Below are 21,968 nucleotides of genomic sequence, written 5' to 3'. Positions count from 1 at the left end.
ATTATGCCACATGTTGTATCAAAAAGACCTTTAAAAAATAAACCAACATTTGGAGTAAAGCAATTTCACATGCTGATTAATATGTTTGTAAAGTTTCAGATCTGTAGTAGCAATACTATTTGTGTTATGAATGACAAAAGTAAACAAGTAATTTTTATAAGCCTGTCTCTGGACGAGACATATTATTGGAACAACGTAAGTTAATGTGTGGTCGGATCAGTGGGTAAATCAATGGGTGGCTGAGGGGGGTGCTTATAAAACTCTTAAGTTAAACATTGGGCAGTTTTCTTCATCAAACTTTCTTGAAATGTTTGTTGACATAAAATGGAGGCCAAGTTCCTTAATCAGTCTGGAACTGACTAAAATCAACCTTTCTGTTCACTCACTCTTAAGAGGGTTTATTAAATATTCTAGAGTTTGCTGACATAAATATATAAACAAAGTTAAATAATCAGCCAATAAGCACTGTGCATTTTAGACTTACTTCAATAGTTTATACAAAAATTAAGAAATTACCTCTTTCCCTGCTCTTAATCATACAGTTTTCATCTAATCTTTAGCAAAATTTCTGCAAATGTTTGTTGGCATAATGGAAGCCTAGTTCAATAACCAGCAAAATAAAGTCAGGCACTTCAGAGTTATTGCCATTAGTTGTTACACTATAAAATTGCAAAATGTGCGATTTGCGCTTTATAACTCATTCACGTTTTACAGAATTATCTCCAGTTATACATCTGATACATGTATGTTTTTTCCAATAAAGTGGAAGATGACTTAGATAACGAGCCAAACAAGCGGTTTTATGAAGGGTATATTTCTGTGCATGACCTTGTTTCATATAAAAACGAGGATATAAGTCCAGTCACATCCTCACCAAAAGATGGAGTTGTGCAAGTTCACTTGCTGATCAACATGTTCTATAAGTTTTAGGGATCATCCATTTATACTATAGGGGCTATAACTACATTCTTTTTTTAATGTATCCAGTTAACAAAAATATAGAGGTGCGTTTGTTCACATACTGGTTGATATGAATTCAGACAGACAGACTGACAGACATAAATACAAGTTTGAAGGATGGGCAGACAATATAGGGCAAATGTTTAAGTCCCCATACCTATACAATTGGGGGCATAATATATGTTTAGAGAGGACATGTAACACCATTTACATTAAACCCCTTTACTTAAATTAAATCTGTACAAAAATGTATGTAAATAATTAACAATGACTTCAGCAAAAACCACTCTGTTTGTTAATACTATTGTCTTGCAACACAAGTAGCGGAAGTCCATAACTAAGGGTTAAGTGTATAAGATAGAACATCACTTTGTACATCGTTGAATTTCTCAAATGCCAAATTACCATGTTCACAGATGGCAAAAATAGTTTGATGGAACTACATGAAGGCACATTGCTGAATAAATGGTACAGCAAACAAATAAATTTTTTTTTGTTAATTCAGTGATAAATTTGATTAACAACATACGGACGCATGTGTGGTCTACTCGGTACACATCTCCAGGCATGTGCCCAGTCTCTGATGGTCGAGTGGCGAACCCCTCGTTTCCACCTTGCTTGAACAGAACAAACCCTTCTGGACAGCTGCATGAGTAATTGGGTTGCTGTTCATTGCAGGTGTGACTGCATCCACCCTTGTTGTTGTTGCACTCAAGGATGTCTAAAATTATTAAAGCACAGAATATGTGCACTTAAAGCGAAATGATAAATATATTATTTGTACATACTTTAACAGAGCACACACTCTCACATAGTTTATTAATATACACATTTATATTTTAAAGAACAAAGCAAGTATAACATTATTCAATCCAAGTTGGCGCATAAAAAGTGCTTGGAACATGTATTGTTAACTTACAATTTACATTTATTATTTATATTTGTGAGGACCGAATCACAAGGAAACAAGCATGATTAGACCAATGCAAACATCGTCCACTCACCAGTGCATGCTGTTTCGTTAATGGCATTGTATCCAGCCCTACACCTACATGTAAAGTTCCCTTCAGTGTTCTCACAGGTTGTTGTATCAACATGACATGTTGCAAGTCCTTTACTGCATTCATTAATATCTGAAACACGTAATTGAAATGTGTTTACATGAAATGTTAACACATTGGAACATAATTTAATCATAACATGTGTCGATAGAGAACATATGCCCCCACATTTTACCTGTGTCCCAAAACTCCACATATGTCAAAAGCTAGCTGTTTAGTGGCCACATTTGCCTTTTCTGCCTCTACAAGCCACATTGACATTTTGCGGGTGATAGACTAGACTTCTTATGGTGGTCATTTATGGTAAACTTTTTCAAAATTGCAGGATGAGTAACAAATTACAGTCTTGACAAGCATTTTTAAGGCCTATTTAATCTTTGACATCTTAGTGTGTTCTTAACCTTTGAGGTATGGAGACGAGTTTAACAAGTGACACGTCATCTTTCAATGGTTTAAATTGGTTCCAAATGATTTAAAAGTCTTAATGGCTGCTACTGGAATTTTGAGACAGACAGTCAGACACATGTACAGAGGGAAAGACAGACAAACAAATGTATGATTATTTTAATAAAATTAGCCAAAGAATACTTATAACTAACAAAACAATAAAATATATCATTCAATAAATAAATAACCATCAAACAATATTAACCAAACAATACAGTGTTAAGCAATTCTTCAATCAATAATTCTGACAATAAGTGCATTAAAGAACAGCATTTTAAAACAGAGTTTGCTGCCAATGGTCCAAGTTTTTTATGCAGGATGAAAGCTACATTTTTTATTTAGTTTTTTCTTCATCTTACCATCGTTTTACATTACTATAAATATTATAATTTTGTTGGTGTATACATTTCATTACATTTAAAAAAAAATTAAAATCTGTCAATTGGTACCATGAACACCTGAAACATTATACTTACAATGTCAATATGCATTAATGAAACATAGCGATCAAAAATTACAAATATGGCTTGGAAACATATTACAACAAAACAATAGGTTCTAGACATACTATGCTTTATCACAATAAGTGATGCTAATGCTTAAATAGTTTATACCTTATTGGCAAATACTGTTATACACAAATTTCAGCATTTAAATTTATCATATAAGATCTAATTGCGTTTTCTAAATGATTGATTTTCTTTAATTGCAATAACAGGTGAGGATTCTGAAGTAATGAGAAAAACTATATTTATTCTGAACATGAGTACAGTAAGTAACATGTATGTATTCTATTTCAACAAGTTCCTTCGACCTTCCAATTATAACAAGAAACCGTCAGAGACAGGTGATGCTCCCCAAAGTTGTTTTTTTGTCACAATATTGCACTATATATTCAGATAAAAGGAAACGTCTTGAGGGGCATAACTTTGGACAAAATAATACAATGGATGGTTTAGCAACTTAAAAATTTCAAAGGGCCATAACTCTCTAAATAAATCATCTAACCAAAACCCATAAATAACATGCGCACCTCCTCAAGGTAGTTAAGCTTCCCATAAAGCTTCATTGAATTCCAGTCAGTAGTTGGCGAGAAATAGCCCGGACAAGAATTGCACTATATGTACAGTTTAAAGAAAATTTCAAAGGGCCATAACTCTATGTAAAATCATCCGACCATAACCGGCTGATAATATGCACATCTCCTGTTGGTAGTGAAGCTTCCCATAAAGTTTCATTGAATTCCCGTAATAAGTTGCTGAGAAAATAGCTTGGACAAGAATTGCACTATATGTACAATGGAAAATTTCAAAGGGCCATAACTCTGTGAAAAATCATCCGACGAGAACCGGCTGATAATATGCACATCTCCTCTTGGTAGTGAAGCTTCCCATAAAGTTTCATTGAATTCCAGTCATTAGTTGCTGAGAAATAGCCCGGACAAGAATTGCACTATATGTACAGTTTATGGAAAATTTCAAAGGGCCATAACTCTGTGAAAACTCATCCGACCAGAACCGGCTGATAATATGCACATCTCCTCTTGGTAGTGAAGCTTCCCATAAAGTTTAATTGAATTCCAGTCATTAATTGCTGAGAAATAGCCCGGACAAAAATTGTGCACGGACGGACACATGCGAGGACAGACGAAGCGGACAGACTAAGCGGCGACTATATGCTCCCCCAAAAAAAAAATTTGGGGAACATAAAAAGTATTTCCCCAACAACCAGAATTGTTGTAAGTGTAATAAATGCACTTTCATTTGACCTGATGGCCATGAAAATGCATGTAATCATGTCCAGAGGACTGGAGCATTTAACAGTCTTATACTAACCTACACAAATTGCCATGATATCGAAAGTTTGATTGACTCCACACGTCATTATCAGAAATCCTGCACTATTGGACAGTTCAAACCCGGGATTACATGTTGCATTCAAAGTATCCCCATATACAGGGTTCGAGGTTCCGATGAGGTTACCATTTGCCACGACAGGCTTTGTACATGGTAATCCTGAAAAAAGACATATTTATTGCACTAAAGCATTTAAAACTTTCACATATATCAGAAAATTGTGTGGACGTTCAGCTAAGAGGCATTCTAAATGGACAAAAAAATTTGAAACAGAAAAACATTTCTCTAACCATTCATTTGTTGCTTTAGAGTACATACACACTTCCATTAAATAAACAAGACCTGTGTATGTGAAAAACAATGCCCCCTTCTGGGCTCTGAAGATGCACTGCAGCTTTTGAAGTCCAAGGCCTGTAACTTTGCCAAAAATCAATGGACCCCAAAAAAAACTCACAATTCACCTGTATGTCAATAAGGTAGACTCACACACCAAAAATCAGCTGAATATTTGAAAGAATTGCATAAAAAAACTCCAGAAAATGGAATGCTTGACTGACTGACAGGCTGAGGGACTGACAAAAAGTCAAACTACTATGCTCCACTCTACCAGGTGTATAAAAACACAACTTCCATATAATAAAACACACAACTTCCACTTGATTAAAACACAACTTCCATTTAATAGAGTGTTAATTTTCTCAACAAACAACTGATACTTAGATACAAAAGTAAACACATTTGAAGACACTAAAGCACACACATTGATTAAAAGTCTCTTCAGTTGCAAGAACTGGTACTAGGCTTACATACTTGTACAATTGGGAAGAGTATTCTGATGCGTCCAGCCTACATCTATACAACGAGTTCGAATTGGCCCGATGAGCTCAAACCCAGGATTGCAAGAAAACTTAACAACAGTGTTGAAGTCTGCTTTGCCATTTGTAAAGTTATTGCCAGCTATTATACTCCATGATCCGTCTAGTAACATGCCATCGGGCAGCGCCTCACAGGTTGCAGCTAAAATAGACACACTCGTATTTAATGACAGTATTATATTTATCAACATAAACATGATCCCATTTAAAAGTGAGATTGTATTAAATTTGAAAGGACGGTTTGTATTTGTGCAACAAAGACGCTGTGGTTACATGTTTAACCTCTAGTTTATATTGAACAAATCTGCTTATTTGGAATTGTATTAACAGTAGCACTGTCCTTGTGAGTTCAAACCACAATCAAAATCTCAATACAAATTAAGAAATGGTTCAACAGATTGCATCTTGCCAAAGCATTGTATTTAGATAAAGTAATATTAACTTTGAACCCAACAACAACATAAGAATTCTTAAGTCTTGATGCTTAGTATGCAGAGCTCCAGATAAGAGGCGTATCTGCGTATTTACGCATTGAAAAAATAAAAAACGCATTAAAAATCGGCCCAGTACGTAACAAAACGCTTTACAAATCTTGGTACGTATTTTAAATCAATTAAAGTGCGTAACCGATTTAACAATAATCCAGTTAAGTTTTTAGCGTAAGGTAACCTTTGAATCAAAAGTAAGTCAATCAAAATAAGCTTGTAATAAAAATGGCGGCCCATCATGTTTGTGGATCGAAAAGGGACGTTTTAAGCAGCTTGCGGGAATATTTTTAAAGAAAGTCTGTTCATATCGTCTTTTTAAATATATTCTGTTTGCATTTAAAAATATAAAAAACAAATAATAATACTATTTCTAGATTAAACACGCCTTTTACTTTTTCCGTTTTCTATGGAAATGGAAAATACCCCTAAATATTCCTAACCCTTTATGGCTGAAACAAAGGAGTAAAATACGCATTGACAATAATATCAGGGGGTGAAATACCCTTTAGACTAAATCCTTATCTGGAGCTCTGTTAGTATGTGTTTGCCTTAGTTACTACATTTGTGTTGTGCCTATGTGATTTGCAATTCATTTCTTGCCATAAATAAAGGATCGTGTGGTATAATAAGGTTTCTATCCTGTTGGTGCAAATTAATGTTCAAATTGCTATATTATATATATTATATTTTTTATTTGTACATTTTAAAATATGTTTTACATGTGATGACTCATTACCACATCAAACGTGATAAAGAAGAGAAAAAAGTGTTTTTCTTTTTTAGTAACATTGATATTGACCTTGTCCCCTGAAACACTGTATACACGCAATCCCCAGCCAATATATGCTATAATAAACTAGACTGACAACAACACATATGCCTGTTTCATTATCATTATGATTTTAAATAAACAAACAAACGAAAGAATACAAAATGAAAATGAAATATAGAAAGATGTGAACATTAAATACAGCATAAAACACATAAATACAAGTCAGCGCCAGGCAGTGCTTTTAAAATTTGTTGTTGCATTTTTGAAACAACTACTCACCACCAATTAAGAATTTACTCAGGTAAAAAAACATTCAAAATAACCCGAATGTTACTATTCGTTATTTTTTACAATTTTCTTTAATCAGTCAACCAATAAAAAAACCATAATTAGAAGTATTTCCAATAAAGAAACACTTACAATCACATGTGGGTGCATTCATCCACTTCCCATTCTCATCACAGGTTGCATTCTTGTTTTCAAACATTGTGAATCCCTGTGCACAGCTATAAATAGTCGTAGAGTTGTATGTGGCCCCAGTCGCCTTGACAATATAGCCGTTCTCAATCTTGGGTGGAGGGCCGCAGTAAACCACTGAAAATTCAAGTCACTTCAGTCCCTGGCTTTGTTAATATGTTGAGTATAATACCATTGTAAGTTTATATATTCACAATAATATCAGCTGACAATTGAAAAACAACATATAAAGACAAAGGCTAAATAAAGTGAAATTGTTATGCCAACATATTAAGGCATGCAGAAATTTCGTGTTGCTATGTTTCATATAAGGCTATTATCAAAATTACTCTTCACCCACTTGCAATTTGTCAGCAAAGTTACGTACCATTTTACCTCATAATAACTACCTAAAACCGCATCATGATAATCATTTATTAAATATTCCCAATGAATGTTTTGCTTTTCTGCAAAAGAACTCATACCTCTACACTCTGGGATTGCAAAAAGTTTTTCCTCTTTAATGTACCACTGCTGATCCTTTCCACAGGTCAAAGACAATGACCTGTTTTCAGAGTATTTCTCAAGGTGAAACTTGTGACCAGTCGGGCAGCTCAGTTCCACATCTTCTTCAAACACTGCGCCTTGCTTGCTCTTATTTGTCTCGCTCGAAACATTCAAAGCGGGACAGTCTGAGGAAAGGAACCATTGAAGATAAATGAGAAGGCAAAATAACAGACCGTTTTTCAACATTGGAAAACAATCTAGGAGAAATATTAAAGACATGGTAAGCTTTCAATTTTTTAATCAAACTGCAAAATAACAGACTTACATGTATTTTACAAGGCAAAAGAACACAACATCTTAAAAGCAAAATGTAACTAGATCATATGTCACTTGTAATGATTATTTGTGTGAAAAGAAGGAGTGTAAGATGAACACTCTCAACAAACACCTCATTGTATAAGAAACTAATCAGATTTATAAAATTCATAAGGCTGTACTGAATATTGACATTGGTAACATACACTATGTTAAATAACCATTTAGATCTTCTTACCCGTGGCAAATTCAATCCTAAATGAATTCGAATTTAATGCTGCATCTGATGTAAAATCAATCACAACCAGTCCATTTCTGCTGCTGTATATCCTGTCTGTATAATTCTTGACAGTATTCCCATCTGCATTGATCTACCAAACAAACATTTTCAATAGGTTCATAATTGGCTTTTGCTAAAAAAACGCTATGCTTAATGGTTGATTGTGGGGCATTTCATGAATAATAATAATAATGTATAAGGTATTTCATTGATGCCTTGTTTAAAAGCAGCAAAGAAATTCAACAAGTGATACAGTGTACATGTAGTATTAAAGAGTTTAATGTAAAGGGTGTTAGCCAAAACAACAAATATACATGCAAACACCACAATTATTACATTGTGTTGTTATTTGTGCCCACATGTTGGCAACTTCAAACTCGAAAACACCAATATGACAAATCAGAGATGCCAACACAACCAGTTTATACTGGCCAGTAGGACATAATGTTTGGGGGGTTATTTGCCCATATTCGGAACATTCAAGCCTCTAATTTGTTGTTCTGTTGTGGAAGTGGGTTTGAAAGTCTCCAACACATAGACACCAGAGGACAAAGGGTGAAATAACAACAACACGCCACAACAAAATTATATGCAACAAAAATATACGAGCTGATGTATTAAAATTATCATTTGTTGATCTTTTGTATGGGAGATGGCCACATTTCCATTGTCCTATTATGAGTGCATTAGTTTTTTGGGACCCTTCATATCACAAACACGCCAACATAAAATAACAACATACGTTATAATTGTCCTGCCGTCGGAAATATTTGTTGTTCTTTTGCCCTTAATTTGCCAACGCATGGATAGGAAAAAATACAAGAGCTGCCAGAGGACAGCGCGCTCAACTATTCGAGTGCTTGACAGTATAACGTAAGCCATGATGGGGAAATTGTTCATATTCAATAATTTATTAGACGATCTTTCAAAAATAAAAAAAAGGGAAAAAAAAAATATTTTTTTTTTGGGGGGGGGGGGGGGGAGGGGTGAGCGGGGGGTATGATGTGGGGTGTGGTCATTTATTAGACAATCTTTAAAAAAAGGAAAAAATATATAAAAATTGGGGGGGGATAGGGGGGGGAGCAGGGTTTCTGGGTTGGGGCGTGGGGTATTGTTTGGGTGGAATCCAATGTGGTATTCAGGTAAGTGTTGTTTTGTCAAAGTATTAATGAAATCTGATCATTAATAAAGAAGTTATGGCAATTTAAGCAAAATGTTCAATTATCTAAGTATAAAAGGGGCCATAATTCTGTCAAAATGCTTGATACAGTTGTCTGCTCTTGATTATAGGTTGGGGTCATGTTGGTAAACAAGTATGCAAAATATGAAAGCAATATGTCAAGGGACATAGGATATATTTGGGGTAGTACGCAAACTTTAACATAGATTTATCAATAACATGCATATTCTAAGTATAAAAGGGGCAATAATTATGTCAAATTGCTTGATACAGTGGTCTGCTCTTGTTTATAGGTTGGGGTCATGTTGGTAAACAAGTATTCAAAATATAAAAGCAATATGTCAAAGGACATAGGAAATATTTGGGGTAGTACGCAAACTTTAACATAGATTTATCAATAATATGCATATTCTAAGTATAAAAGGGGCAATAATTCTGTCAAAATGCTTGATACAGTTGTCTGCTCTTGTTTAAAGGTTGGGGTCATGATGGTAAACAAGTATGCAAAATATGAAAGCAATATGTCAAGGGACATTGAAAATATTTGGGGTAGTACGCAAACTTTAACATTTGCACGCAAACGGACACGGGAACGGATACGGCAACATCGACGCCGGGGTGAGTAGGATAGCTCCACTATATATATTTCATATATAATAGTTGAGCTAAAAAAAGGGAAAAAAAATAATAATAAAAATTTGGGGGGGGGGGGGGAAGGGGGGGGGTTGAGAGGGTGGTATAATGTGGGGTGTGGTAATTTATTAGATGAGGGAGAGGGGGTATAATGTGGGGTGTGATAATTTATTAGATGATGTTAAAAAAAAATGGTGGGGGTGATTGGGGGGGGGTAGGGGGTGAGAGGGGGGTATATTGTGGGGTGTGGTAATTTATTAGATGATGTTTAAAAAAAAAATTGGGGGGGGGTTGGGGGAGGGGATTCTGGGTAGGGGCGTGGGGTATTGTTTGGTGGAATCTATTGTGGTATTCAGGTGAGTGTTGTTTTGTCAAAGTAATAATAAATTGTGATCACAAATAAAGAAGTTATGGCAATTAAAGCAAAATGTTCAATTATCTAAGTGTAAAAGGGGCCATAAGTATGTCAAAATACTTGATACAGTGGTTTGCTTTTGTTTATAGGTTGGGGTCATGTTGGTAAACAAGTATGCAAAATATAAAAGCAATATGTCAAAGGATATAGGAAATAGTTGGGGTAGTACGCAAACTATAACATAGATTTATCAATAATATGCATATTCTAAGTATAAAAGGGGAAATAATTCTTTCAAAATGCTTGATACAGTTGTCTGCTCTTGTTTATAGGTTGGGGTCATGATGGTAAACAAGTATGCAAAATATGAAACCAATATGTCAAGGGACAATGAAAATAATTGGGGTAGTACGAAAACTTGAACATTTGCACGCTAACAGAATCGGAAACAGAAACGCCACTATACATATTTCATATATAATAGTCGAGCTAATAAAATGGTCATAATAACCAGTATATTTGTCGTTTTAGTTTGTCAACCCACCAACATGCCTGATCTATATGGCAGAAATAATCCACCTTTATTTATTGTATTGATCCTTAACTGGTAGATAAAACGGATTTCTTAACTTCTTTCAACTAGTATTTAAATGTGTTGTGTACTTTCATTGGCCAATGGATGTTTCTGAATTATAAATGAGAACACCATTCTGACAGCCAATTATCCCACAGTATATAATGTTGTTGTAACAAATAGACAGTAAGTTTTGGAAATGAAATAAAACATTTAAACAGATGAAAGAAACCAAAATATAGACAGTAAAATAATCCATAATAAAACAAGGGACAAAATTGTCACAAATTTTCATTTTTTTTTTTATTTTTTTTTTTTTTTTAAGTCTGATAAAGGGAGACAATTCAAAATGTGCATTGTTACCCCCTTGTTTCAAATTCAATATATTTTTACTCATTTCGACCTTGATTTCAATTTGAAAAAAAAAGTCTGATAAAAGAGAGACAACTCAAAATGTGAATTGCTACTGATTGTTCATAGTTTCCCCCCTTGTTTCAAAATCAATCTATTTTTAGTCGTGGCGACCTTGACATTGGAGATATCGACGTAATTCTTTTGTGCGACACACCGTCCAATGATGGTAAACAAATGTGCCAAATGATTTTAAAATCTCACAATGAACGCCAAAGTTATGGCCCAGACAAGCTCATTTATGGCCATTTTTGACCTTTGAACTCAAAGTGTGACCTTGACCTTGGAGATATCGATGTAATTCTTTTGAGCGCCACACCGTCCAATGATAATGAACAAATGTGCCAAATGATTTTAAAATCTCACAATGAACAACAAAGTTATGGCCCAGACAAGCTTGTTCTGCCCTCCCGCCAGCCCGACGACATTCGCCAATCTAATAACCAGTTTTTCCTTCGGAAAACCTGGTTAAAAAGCAAATATAGGGAAAATGCATTTTATACATATGATCATCAGTCATTTATATTAATATCCCACTGACTTTTAAGGCTGTTAATTGTGTTTTTTAAACTTTTTGTTGTTGTTGTTTTTGCAATACACAATTTATTCCAAGTAATATATTTTACCAAAGGAAAATATACCCGAAAAAAGGTAATAGGACAATTACTTGAAGAGACAATACATCATTTGCTTCAAAATATCAATATGAATGCAAATAACAACAAATGGCATAATGATTTTTAAAGGAGTCATGGAAATTGTTGCTTTGAAAAAAATCAATACAGAGAACCGATTTGACAATAGATCGAAGTAAAGTTACTCACAGTTATGTAGTCTTCAGATCTGCTCCCTGGTGTAATTCTAGGGTCCGACGTAAAGTTTGTGTAGAACTTGAGTGACATTCCTCTGCCAGCCCGCTGCCCCCCATCCAGGGTCCAGGAGCACATGACATTGTTTGGGATCACGCCCATTAAGTTGGGAGAGATGATCGTTCCACTGTGGCGGCTTACAATCTGCCCACATCCTATAATATTGAAGATGCATGGTCTACTGAACATATCTGACAAGACAACTCAGATCAAAACCATGCATATCTTCATATCATGAGGCACAATACATGAACGTTTAAAGATTGCCCAATAAACTTTTTAAGATGTCTTCATCTTTCAAGTGTGTAGTTACAAAGACCTATAGATAACACAGATTGGAAACTCTCCTCTTCGCAATAGCGATATGCGATAATATCTAACGGCGGACGCGGGTCACGTGACATTGATTTTGGAGATGCCGGTGTACCTGTAGATTCTTCCCTGTTCCAGCTACTGTCGGCCATTTTGTTATAAAGCAATCAATTATTCTTCGTAATTAGTCGTTAATATTTGTTGTCGTAGGGTATTCTGAGCATGATCTGGTAGTTTATATTATATTGATATTGTTATTAACAATCTTAATGTGTTAAATAGTGTTTTTAGCGCTCGGTTGTCAGTTTGCAGAGCAATGAATGTCTGAAAGCGCAACGTTACGAACTTCGCGTAGTGAGCAAAGTCGGTCGCCGAAAAAAGACATATTGAATATTTTTTGTGTGAATATGTGTTGATAATTCTTTAGGTTTTGGTAGTTGTTATTCTAATTAATTATTAATTTATTGGAATTTGAAAGAGAACACTGGATTCGTTCATTTTCGATAATTTTTCAAAAATTGAAAGGCCCGAAGCATTTTTTTTTTTAAACATCTTCATTAAGCATCACATATTGATAACGTAAGATTTTTATAATAGGTGAGATGTTAATCTATGCATGATTTATAAAAAGTAGACGAAAATGAGGTATTTTAAAGGATTTTGCCTTTGTACAATTTGTACTATTTTATACTGTTATTCCATTCAATCATTTTTCACACCTGTCGCCAAAGTGGTTTGTTTCTTTTTGACAAACTTTTCTAGTTCTCATCCCATATCGTTGAAGTAAGATTTTTATGCTAGGCAAGATGTTAATCTAAGTAAAGATTTAAACAAACCAGAAGAAAATAATCAATTTAAAGTATTTGGCCTTATACAATGTTGGTACAATTTTAAGCTCTTTTCTTCTGTTGTACAAGATTGCTGTCAAACGTATTTTTGTTCTTTTTGATAAACTTTCTCATTTTTCATCCCAAATAGATTAAGTCAGATTTTTATGCTTGGCGATATGTTAATCTAGGTATGAATGAACTAAACTGGAGGAAAATGTTCATTTCAAAGGATTTGGGCCTTGTTCAAAGATGGTACAATTTTAAGCTCTTTTACCCTATTATACACACATGTCGTCAAAGGTGCTTTGGTTCATTGTGAAAAACTTCGTCATTATTCACCTCAAATCGAAGAAATAAGATTTTTATTCTGGGTAATAGGTTTATCTTGGTATGAATAAAAAACAGGATGAAAGTACAATGTATGGGTTTAATTTCACATTTAATATCTTTTATTAGTATTACCAGTTTTCCTGTCAATGTTACACATGCAAGTTAATATACAAACATGTTTTAACAGATAGCTGTGAGATTACTATAAAAACACAAACAAAGGCTGTGAGATGACTATAATTCGCCGGCCACGGCCACTGATCACACAATTAAAATCAATCAACAACGCAAACTGATTATTGAAGTTAGGATCCCTTCTTTTAATTAATTCTCAAGAATAAAGAAAAAACACACAAAGCATCTTCTTCAGTTCGCTTATTGATCCGACGATTAACACGCGCGTGAAATGGGTTTTTTTTTTTTTCATTTTTGCGAAATCCTAGCCCACGATACTGAAAGCTTAATTTAATTACCAAAAGAAAAAAAACTGGATTACAAACAAAACTTTAATAACCTATGACTCATGAATAAGATCTAAATAAAAAGAGAATTAAACAATTTAAAAAATCTACACAATCAATATTGAAATAAGTCTAACTGAAACCGTTTTTGAATCGAACGATCATAGCATTTATTATACTGTAATGTTGTTTTAATCAGAGACCTAGATCTATGTGTCCACATATATCTATCCGTTTTGAAATAATAATATTTTATAAGGTTTTAACTGTTTGAAATACCAAATTATACAAGAATATTTTATCAGCAAAAGCCTTTCAAATAAACTATTCAACAGCATTGTAGGTAAATAAAATCGAGATTTTATAAAAAGAACATAATTACCCATGTTTCTATGAAACTTTATTTTATATAAATCGGATCATTATTGACCAAGTTACAGCCGCCTTTCATAGCGCCGTAACATTTTCGCATAACTTTGCTCGATAATCGTAGCCGTTGCTACTGACGCGTTGCTATCTTATCGCAATCGTGATACACCGGCTATCTCCGGAGTACTCCGATTGATTCATGGAATAAATCGTCTGCTGATCCTCAGTGTACTTATCGGTTTCTCGACCACGTGACCCCGCCGAGAGATAGCCCGATAAGGCGCGAAGTTTCCAATCTGTGTTATCTATAGGTCTTTGGTAGTTATCATGTAATTGCAAGCTGATAAGGTTCATACAATTTGCTTTTAAATACACATGATAATAAAACTTGCATTGTTACAACTTCATTTCATCAGGAACCAAACAGACATGTGAATGCTGTATATTGATAAAAAGTGTAGTATGTTTAAGTAATTAAGTTAATCCATCTATGCATGCTTATATATGATGAAAATCACATTATTTATTAGTATATTAGGACAGATCAGATAGTCTTTACATGTTCAATGTGATTGCAGTTGCAGGGTAAATAATAAAAAGCCCCACATTTTTCATTCTTTATGAACTAGTATGAAGAAAATCTGTTTCCAACCTGTCTTGTACATTAGCTTGGTGTTACTGGGGACTTCCTTCATGACAATTTCAAGTGTGTTTGTACCAGACACATAGATATGATCCATAGACAGTGTCCAGTCTCCGCTCATTATTTCTGCTTGTAAAGGTTTACTGGAATTTTCTACCTTTTCCAACTGGAAATTAATGTACAGAAAATATTATGAAGAATCGGGTGTGTTTTTAAACTTAAAATTCAAGTCTTACAATTATTTGTTTTTAATTGTCACATACAGATTGGATTTCTATAAATGACGTGCACTATGGCCCAAAAAGAAAGGAAACAATCATCAATGTGTTATTATAACAAGTACAGTACAATAATCAATTATAACTTGTGCAAAAGGAAAGATTATTGTATTCACTCAACAATCAACTGACATTTATTATAAATATGTGTCATTTATGGATTCAGATTGTTCCATTGCTCAAAACAAAATCTTTCAGTTTCGGTTTTCAAAATGGGTTACATCACATTATGCTTTAAAAGAAACACATCATTGAAAAACAATTGCGTATTTCTTACATAATAAGATATTAATTGTCCAACAGGTGCAGTGATTCTCCATCTGAGTTGCAGCTGAGCAGGTTTGTTCATCTCATCTTGGTAAGGGAACACCAGCTGTTCCCAACTGATGGAGGCAGTGAGATCCTTGAAGCCATGAAAGATTTCTGGAAGGTCTACAACACACAATTATTGTTTCCATTAGAGATTTCAGAGAAAAGTATACTCTCTGAAAAGAAAAAAAAATCAAATACACACATACACAAACATCTAGATAGTTTAACATTCACAAAAACAAATACACTACACATTTGCTTTCTATGTTTCCTTTCAAAAGCACACACTTGCCACAATTTAATATGAATTTTAAGATCATACCTGAGGTGTAAAGTATGTTAAATGCTGGCACTGCTGACTGGACATTCTGAGCATACATGTTAATGGTGAGGAAGTTGTTTGTGGAGAAGATGTATTGTGAACTGACGGTGCCTGTGAATCGCTTGATCAGTGAAGCTTCCTGCATGTACGGAGTCCCTGAGTAGATATCCAGAAAGGCAAGATTGGCTGCCAATGTTGTTGTTTGGATCTATAGAAAATTAAATATTCTGATTAAGTATTATTTTGGTTTATCATGCTTAATTATTATGTACAATTTTCAGCATTGAATTGAACAGCTACTGTACACATAGTTTGCATCAAAGCCAATCAAATGAGAAAATTGCTATTCATTTTGTATCTTTTATGTTGAAGAATAATTCAGAGAAGATAATTCAGAGCTGTATTTTTAACTTTCTAAGGAATAAAATTAATAAGACGCTGCTTGAATGTAAGCTTTAGTTTCAGTTTCGTTTTAGTAGTGTGGAATTTCATATGGTTTATGAATTCTGTAATAATACAACTATAAATTATTAAGTGAAAAGAAAAGAAATGAGTATTAAACATATGATAAGTGCGTATAATAAAATCAGAATGTAATGTTTTGGTAAAAATTAGTTAGTTATAATTATTTCTGAAACACACTATTATACATACATCATAAGTTCTTTGAAAGTTAAAAATTATTCACACAATTGATTATAATGGAAAATATTTCACACCCTTTGACAATTGTTAACAACTGAAGATAAAAATAAATTTTAGTTAAAATTAAGTTTGCATCACAAATGTAAGCTTCAAAATCGTAACAAAATTACAGATCAGAAATTTAAAATCAATTTAAAACAATGACAAGACTTGTCACAGAAGTGCTAAATCCCCGCTGAAATGTGTTTTCTTGTATGACAACATTTGTTTTAGAGAGTAGAATAATATTTGTAAAACATGGCACAGGTGTGTCATCTATTTATATTTCAAGGATCAATTAGTTATATACCGGTAGTGTTGAAGTTCTGCTGTAGAGAATAACAAGAGCTGTCAGAGGACAGCGCGCTCGACTATTCGAGTGCTTGACAGTATAACATAAGCCATCATGGGGAAATTGTTCATATTCAATAATGTGGGGTGTGCAGACCTGTTTACCCTACCGATTGCTTCTCAGTAGTATAGAGGGCATCTCTCAGTAGTTTTGGGCTGTTGTCAGTAGTTTTAACCTTTACAATCATTTTGAGCATTAAAACAATGACTGGGTCACATATCCGTTTAACGGTACATAAAGTATTAGATGAATTTACTTGCTAATAATTAAATCTGTTAAGTGATTTTATTTGCTTATATTTGTTACAGCCTTTGCCATTTGGATTGGGAAAATTAGCGTGATAAATCATGAAATTGGAAACAATAGCGCGATAAACCGTGACATTGGGAAACATTAAGCATTATAACTATGATTATAAGTAACAGAATTAAAATTGTTTTTTAAGTGCATGTTTGACAGCATTTTTATATTATAAAGTGCTGCTTTAATGTCTTCTTACAATGAAGACAATATTTAATTAATATCCATCCCCATGCATATTAAATTTACAATAATCTATAGATTCTCAAATACACCATTTTATCATAAGCTCTTTGAGAGTAGCTAATAATTTACTAATAATTCAGTATTTTTTAAAATTAAATATCATCAGGGGAAAACATAAACAAATATTAAAAAACACCCTTTAGTGTTCTTGTTGTGTTAATAATGTATTAAATGGAGTTAAAATAATATATTTTATTTGTTTACCTTTCAATATCTTGCACTTGACAACCTCAGTTCAATGCTATTTCATTAAACTGTACAGCGTAACAAACATAATAAAGCAGAACATGCATATGAATCTGAGTATACACAGATCCACTAACATATAAATCAATTCATGTTTGTCTCTTTCCTTTTGCGAACAATACTCATTATAATAAATGCTTTTACTTTGTGAGTAGACTGAATTACAATTTTCCAACACTTGTTTCCTTGACGCACATTCACCGTGCATATTTCTGATAAATATTTTATTTTTTATCTCAAACGTAATTTTTTTTTTTCAAATCTTAAACGTAGTATGTTGCGATAATTGACACACGCAGTACATTATTCCCCTAATGACCATATGATATCCGTTGTTAATTTGAATGGTATTTATTATTTTCGCCGTTAATCGCAATTTTTCGTCTGCTTGCCGCCATCTTGGACGTGTGTAAAAGCAGGCGTGCTCAATCCCGATACATCGACTATCGTCGGTATTCTCCGCAATAGAGAGAGATGTGTATACTGGATAGCAACGTAAAATCGTATATATTCGGCTAAATTTGCGAACCAATACGCAAGTCAGTTGTTGTTCGGTGACGACTCGACAAGCTCGATCAGCACTCGTTCCCCGGGAGGCTTGAATTTTAACATTTCTTACTACGCAAGCGCCAAAATGATTATGATGGATTAATTACCCGCAAAGACCGAAAATAAGCGAAAGTACGATTAAAAACTGAAATTTGACCATTTTAATCGATGGATCCGTAGTTTTTCAGTACAAATCCGTAGTGCGTAGTTTAGCCAAATAATCCGTAGTAACTACGGCGAATCCGTAGAAGTAAACAGGTCTGAGTGTGGTCATTTATTAGACGATCTTTCAAAAAAAAAATATATATTGGGGGGGGGGGGTAGAGGGGGTGAGAGGGGGTATAATGTAGGGTGTGGTAATTTATTAGATGATGTTTAAACAAAAATAAAAAAATGGGGGGGGGGTAGGGGGCGGGTGAGAGGGGGGGGGGGGGGGGTAGGGGGGGGTGAGAGGGGGGTATAATGTGGTGTGTGGTAATTTATTAGATGTTTAAAAAAAATTGGGGGGGGGAGGTTGGGGGGGGGGGGAAGGGATTCTGGGTAGGGGCGTGGGGTATTGTTTGGGTGGAAGCCATTGTGGTATTCAGGTAAGTGTTGTTTTGTCAAAGTAATAATAAAATGTGATCATAAATAAAGAAGTTATGGCAATTTAAGCAAAATGTTAAATTATCTAAGTGTAAAAGGGGCCATAATTACGTCAAAATGCTTGATACAATGGTCTGCTCTTGTATATAGGTTAGGGTCATGTTGGTAAACAAGTATGCAACATATAAAAGCAATATGTCAAAGGATATAGGAAATATTTGGGGTAGTACGAAAACTTTAACATAGATTTATCAATAATATGCATATTCTAAGTATAAAAGGGGCAATAATTATGACAAAATGCTTGATAGAGTTGTCTGCTCTTGTTTATAGGTTGGGGTGATGTTGGTAAACAAGTATGCAAAATATGAAAGCAATATGTCAAGGGACAATGAAAATAAATGGGGTAGTACGAAAACTTTAACATTTGCTGCATATTCTAAGTGGAAAAGGGGCCATAATTATGACAAAATGGTTGATAGAGTTGTCTGCTCTTCAGGGTTCGCCAAATCCGTCGGTCCGCCGGTCCTGACGGGCAAATTTTCCTCAGGACCGACAAGTGATTTAAGATAATCGGTCCGACTGACCGACACAATCTGATGAAAAATGGTTTCAAAAAGATCACTCAAAAGTGTATAATGTGCTTTTGGATTATCATCATTAATAGAAGGTAAATGCGTTTTGTTCAACTTCTGTCAAAATCCTTTTTTTTTGTTACCTTCATTTTGATGTTTTGATGTTTAAAGTTGGATTAGAATTGACTATCACATGCGAGATCAAAATCAACGGTCTTTGTTTAAAAAGCAACCGGGTGCGTCGGCATTTTGTTTGTTCCATTTAATTTCTCCACAACAAAAACCTCATGAAAACTTGTTTCAACAAGCATTTGTGAGCATTTCTGTTAAATAGTTTCATTATTATATTGTTCTGGAAAGGATATATTTTAATTGACATACCAACAATTTCTGAAATCAAACAAAGTTTTTCCACCCAATGTACAGTAAAGCCAAAGCGGAACAAACATATTTCGCGATCCGCGGCGGCAAGGCGAAACGATTCGATGCTGCGTCAGCTGTTGAAGCCGCGTAAGTATGCGGCGGCAAGTGGAATTTCGCCGCGAAGCTTCGCATCTGTCCGCCGCGGCATGCCGAGGCAAGCCTCGATCCGCGACATGACGCCGAGTCGATGCGTACATGTATCATAAAAGAAACAATCTTTTTTAAATGATTAGTTGTTAAAAAAATTAAAGAACATTTATAATAATATGTCAAATCATAATATTTAATGTGCGCAGATTCAAAATAAAATAGATAACATAGTTAATAAAAAAGCGTGCTGTTGTGTTTTTAGTGAGTGCATATAAACAAATTGTTGTAATCCTGAAAATTTAACAAAAATCAAAGTCATCAAAATAAAACACGATACTCAAGGGCATGTCTTAATTCAATTTCAATAATAATTTATCTTTGCCATTTTAAGAATCGGCTTAAGTAGTTTAAGTTACTTTGTGTGCGTCTATTAACTGCACCGTTTCATTATTATTTTATATTGAAGTGATTTTATGGGTATTTTATGGGTATTTTTCACTGTTGAATTGAACTGAAAAGAATAAACAGGTCAAAAGAGAGAAGTGAAAATGTGGTTACTGACAATAAGCTGCAACTCATCTTGCTACCGGCTGTTTATAAAATTAGATATTGTTTATGACTGGACATTCTTCTAAGCCGAAATGATCCGTAAAACAAAATAGTGTCTTTGTGTCGTTTGAACGAATCTGCACTAAAACTAAATTCACATCGTAAATCGAATACTTTCTGTCGTAAGTTGGGAAAAACGAAAGTACGGTTGATATACAAATGAATTACTTACTCTTTCCTGGATATTGTTTTAGTATGTTGATGCTGCATTTACAAATGTAAGTGTATCTTAAGTGAAAACAAAAACAATAAATAACGGTTGCGATAGACACCTATTAACTGTTAGATGACCATTGAAAAACTTTAAATGATCAACAAACATATTTGTTTTTGGTTTTATTTTAACGACAACAGGTTTTATCAAATAAGCATATTTAGTGTGCCTGGCAAGTAAGTAAGTTTCCTGTCCGTAAAGAATGTATTTCACACATTAACAAGGTCACGTAATTATGTACAATTGTTTTCCCTTTCATATCGAGACATCAAGGCGACCAGGCAGCTGTTTTCGCACCTACGAGTGGTCAAGGCTCAAGAAGATGGGTGGATTTATAATTGCATGTTGTTTTTGCTATTAAATATTAGCAGAGTCAATTAGCAGTTTGAAGCCACAGAACGTTTGCTTGAGGAAGGACTGGGCGAGCTGTCGTTTTTTAATATATAAATCAACCCAGAACACTGAACTGTGTATTGTGTGACATTATTGAATATTAAATGTATTCGAATTGTGTTATTTGTCGACAATTCAGACTTATCACAGATGTAAAATAATTGATAAAGCTCATGAAACACAAACATAAAAACGCTATTTCAATATAAAATAAAGTATGTTGATAATGTGTTATGATTTATACAATCAAATAACAATAATTATTTGTAATAAAGATTTTTGCCATGTACTTCCGAATAACGTTGTCCTTGTAACACTCCTTGAATAAAACAGCCAAACACTGAAAATGAAATACAAATATGTTAATAACAAATTAACGGTAACGCTACATCGTGTTTAGAAGCGGTTACCACACACGTTATAATTTACTTCCGACTTATGATGTCCTTGTAAAACTGCTTGAATAAAACAGCCCTACACTGAAACGGAAATAAAAATATGTCACTACATGTACATTCAAACACATAAACGGTACATCGTGTGTATATAGAAGCGGCAACCATTATATTTTGCAAATATCTAATTAAAGGCTTCATTTAGAATAAATATCGATATATTTAAAGACGTGATATTATATAAATATTCTGTAAAGCATCATATAAAAATAATATCCGCTTATAAAAGTAATATTATGGGCACATTTAACTGTTGAATTGAGCTGAAAAGAATTGACAGGTCAAAATAGTTTGTTGAAATGTGGTTACTGACCAATTATCTGCAACACATCTTGCTAGCCTACCAGTTGT

General features: G+C 34.1%; 1 protein-coding gene across 1 annotated transcript in view; it reads right to left on the bottom strand.

The window, feature by feature from the left end:
- Positions 1-21,968, bottom strand: part of LOC127847978 (sushi, von Willebrand factor type A, EGF and pentraxin domain-containing protein 1-like) — an 88,120-nt gene that overhangs the window by 33,212 nt on the left and 32,940 nt on the right. Inside the window, exons 8-18 of the mRNA XM_052380232.1 lie at positions 15,897-16,104; positions 15,540-15,694; positions 14,994-15,150; positions 11,995-12,194; positions 7,976-8,108; positions 7,401-7,607; positions 6,880-7,053; positions 5,135-5,341; positions 4,304-4,483; positions 1,965-2,093; positions 1,490-1,681 (exon numbers count right to left, since the gene is read on the bottom strand). Coding sequence (XP_052236192.1) covers positions 1,490-1,681; positions 1,965-2,093; positions 4,304-4,483; positions 5,135-5,341; positions 6,880-7,053; positions 7,401-7,607; positions 7,976-8,108; positions 11,995-12,194; positions 14,994-15,150; positions 15,540-15,694; positions 15,897-16,104 — 1,942 coding nt within the window. The remainder of the gene's footprint in view (positions 1-1,489; positions 1,682-1,964; positions 2,094-4,303; positions 4,484-5,134; positions 5,342-6,879; positions 7,054-7,400; positions 7,608-7,975; positions 8,109-11,994; positions 12,195-14,993; positions 15,151-15,539; positions 15,695-15,896; positions 16,105-21,968) is intronic.

This window comes from Dreissena polymorpha, chromosome 10, assembly GCF_020536995.1.
Source record: "Dreissena polymorpha isolate Duluth1 chromosome 10, UMN_Dpol_1.0, whole genome shotgun sequence".
Classification (NCBI taxonomy): Eukaryota; Metazoa; Mollusca; class Bivalvia; order Myida; family Dreissenidae; genus Dreissena; species Dreissena polymorpha.
This window is presented reverse-complemented; position numbering and strand designations above follow the sequence as displayed.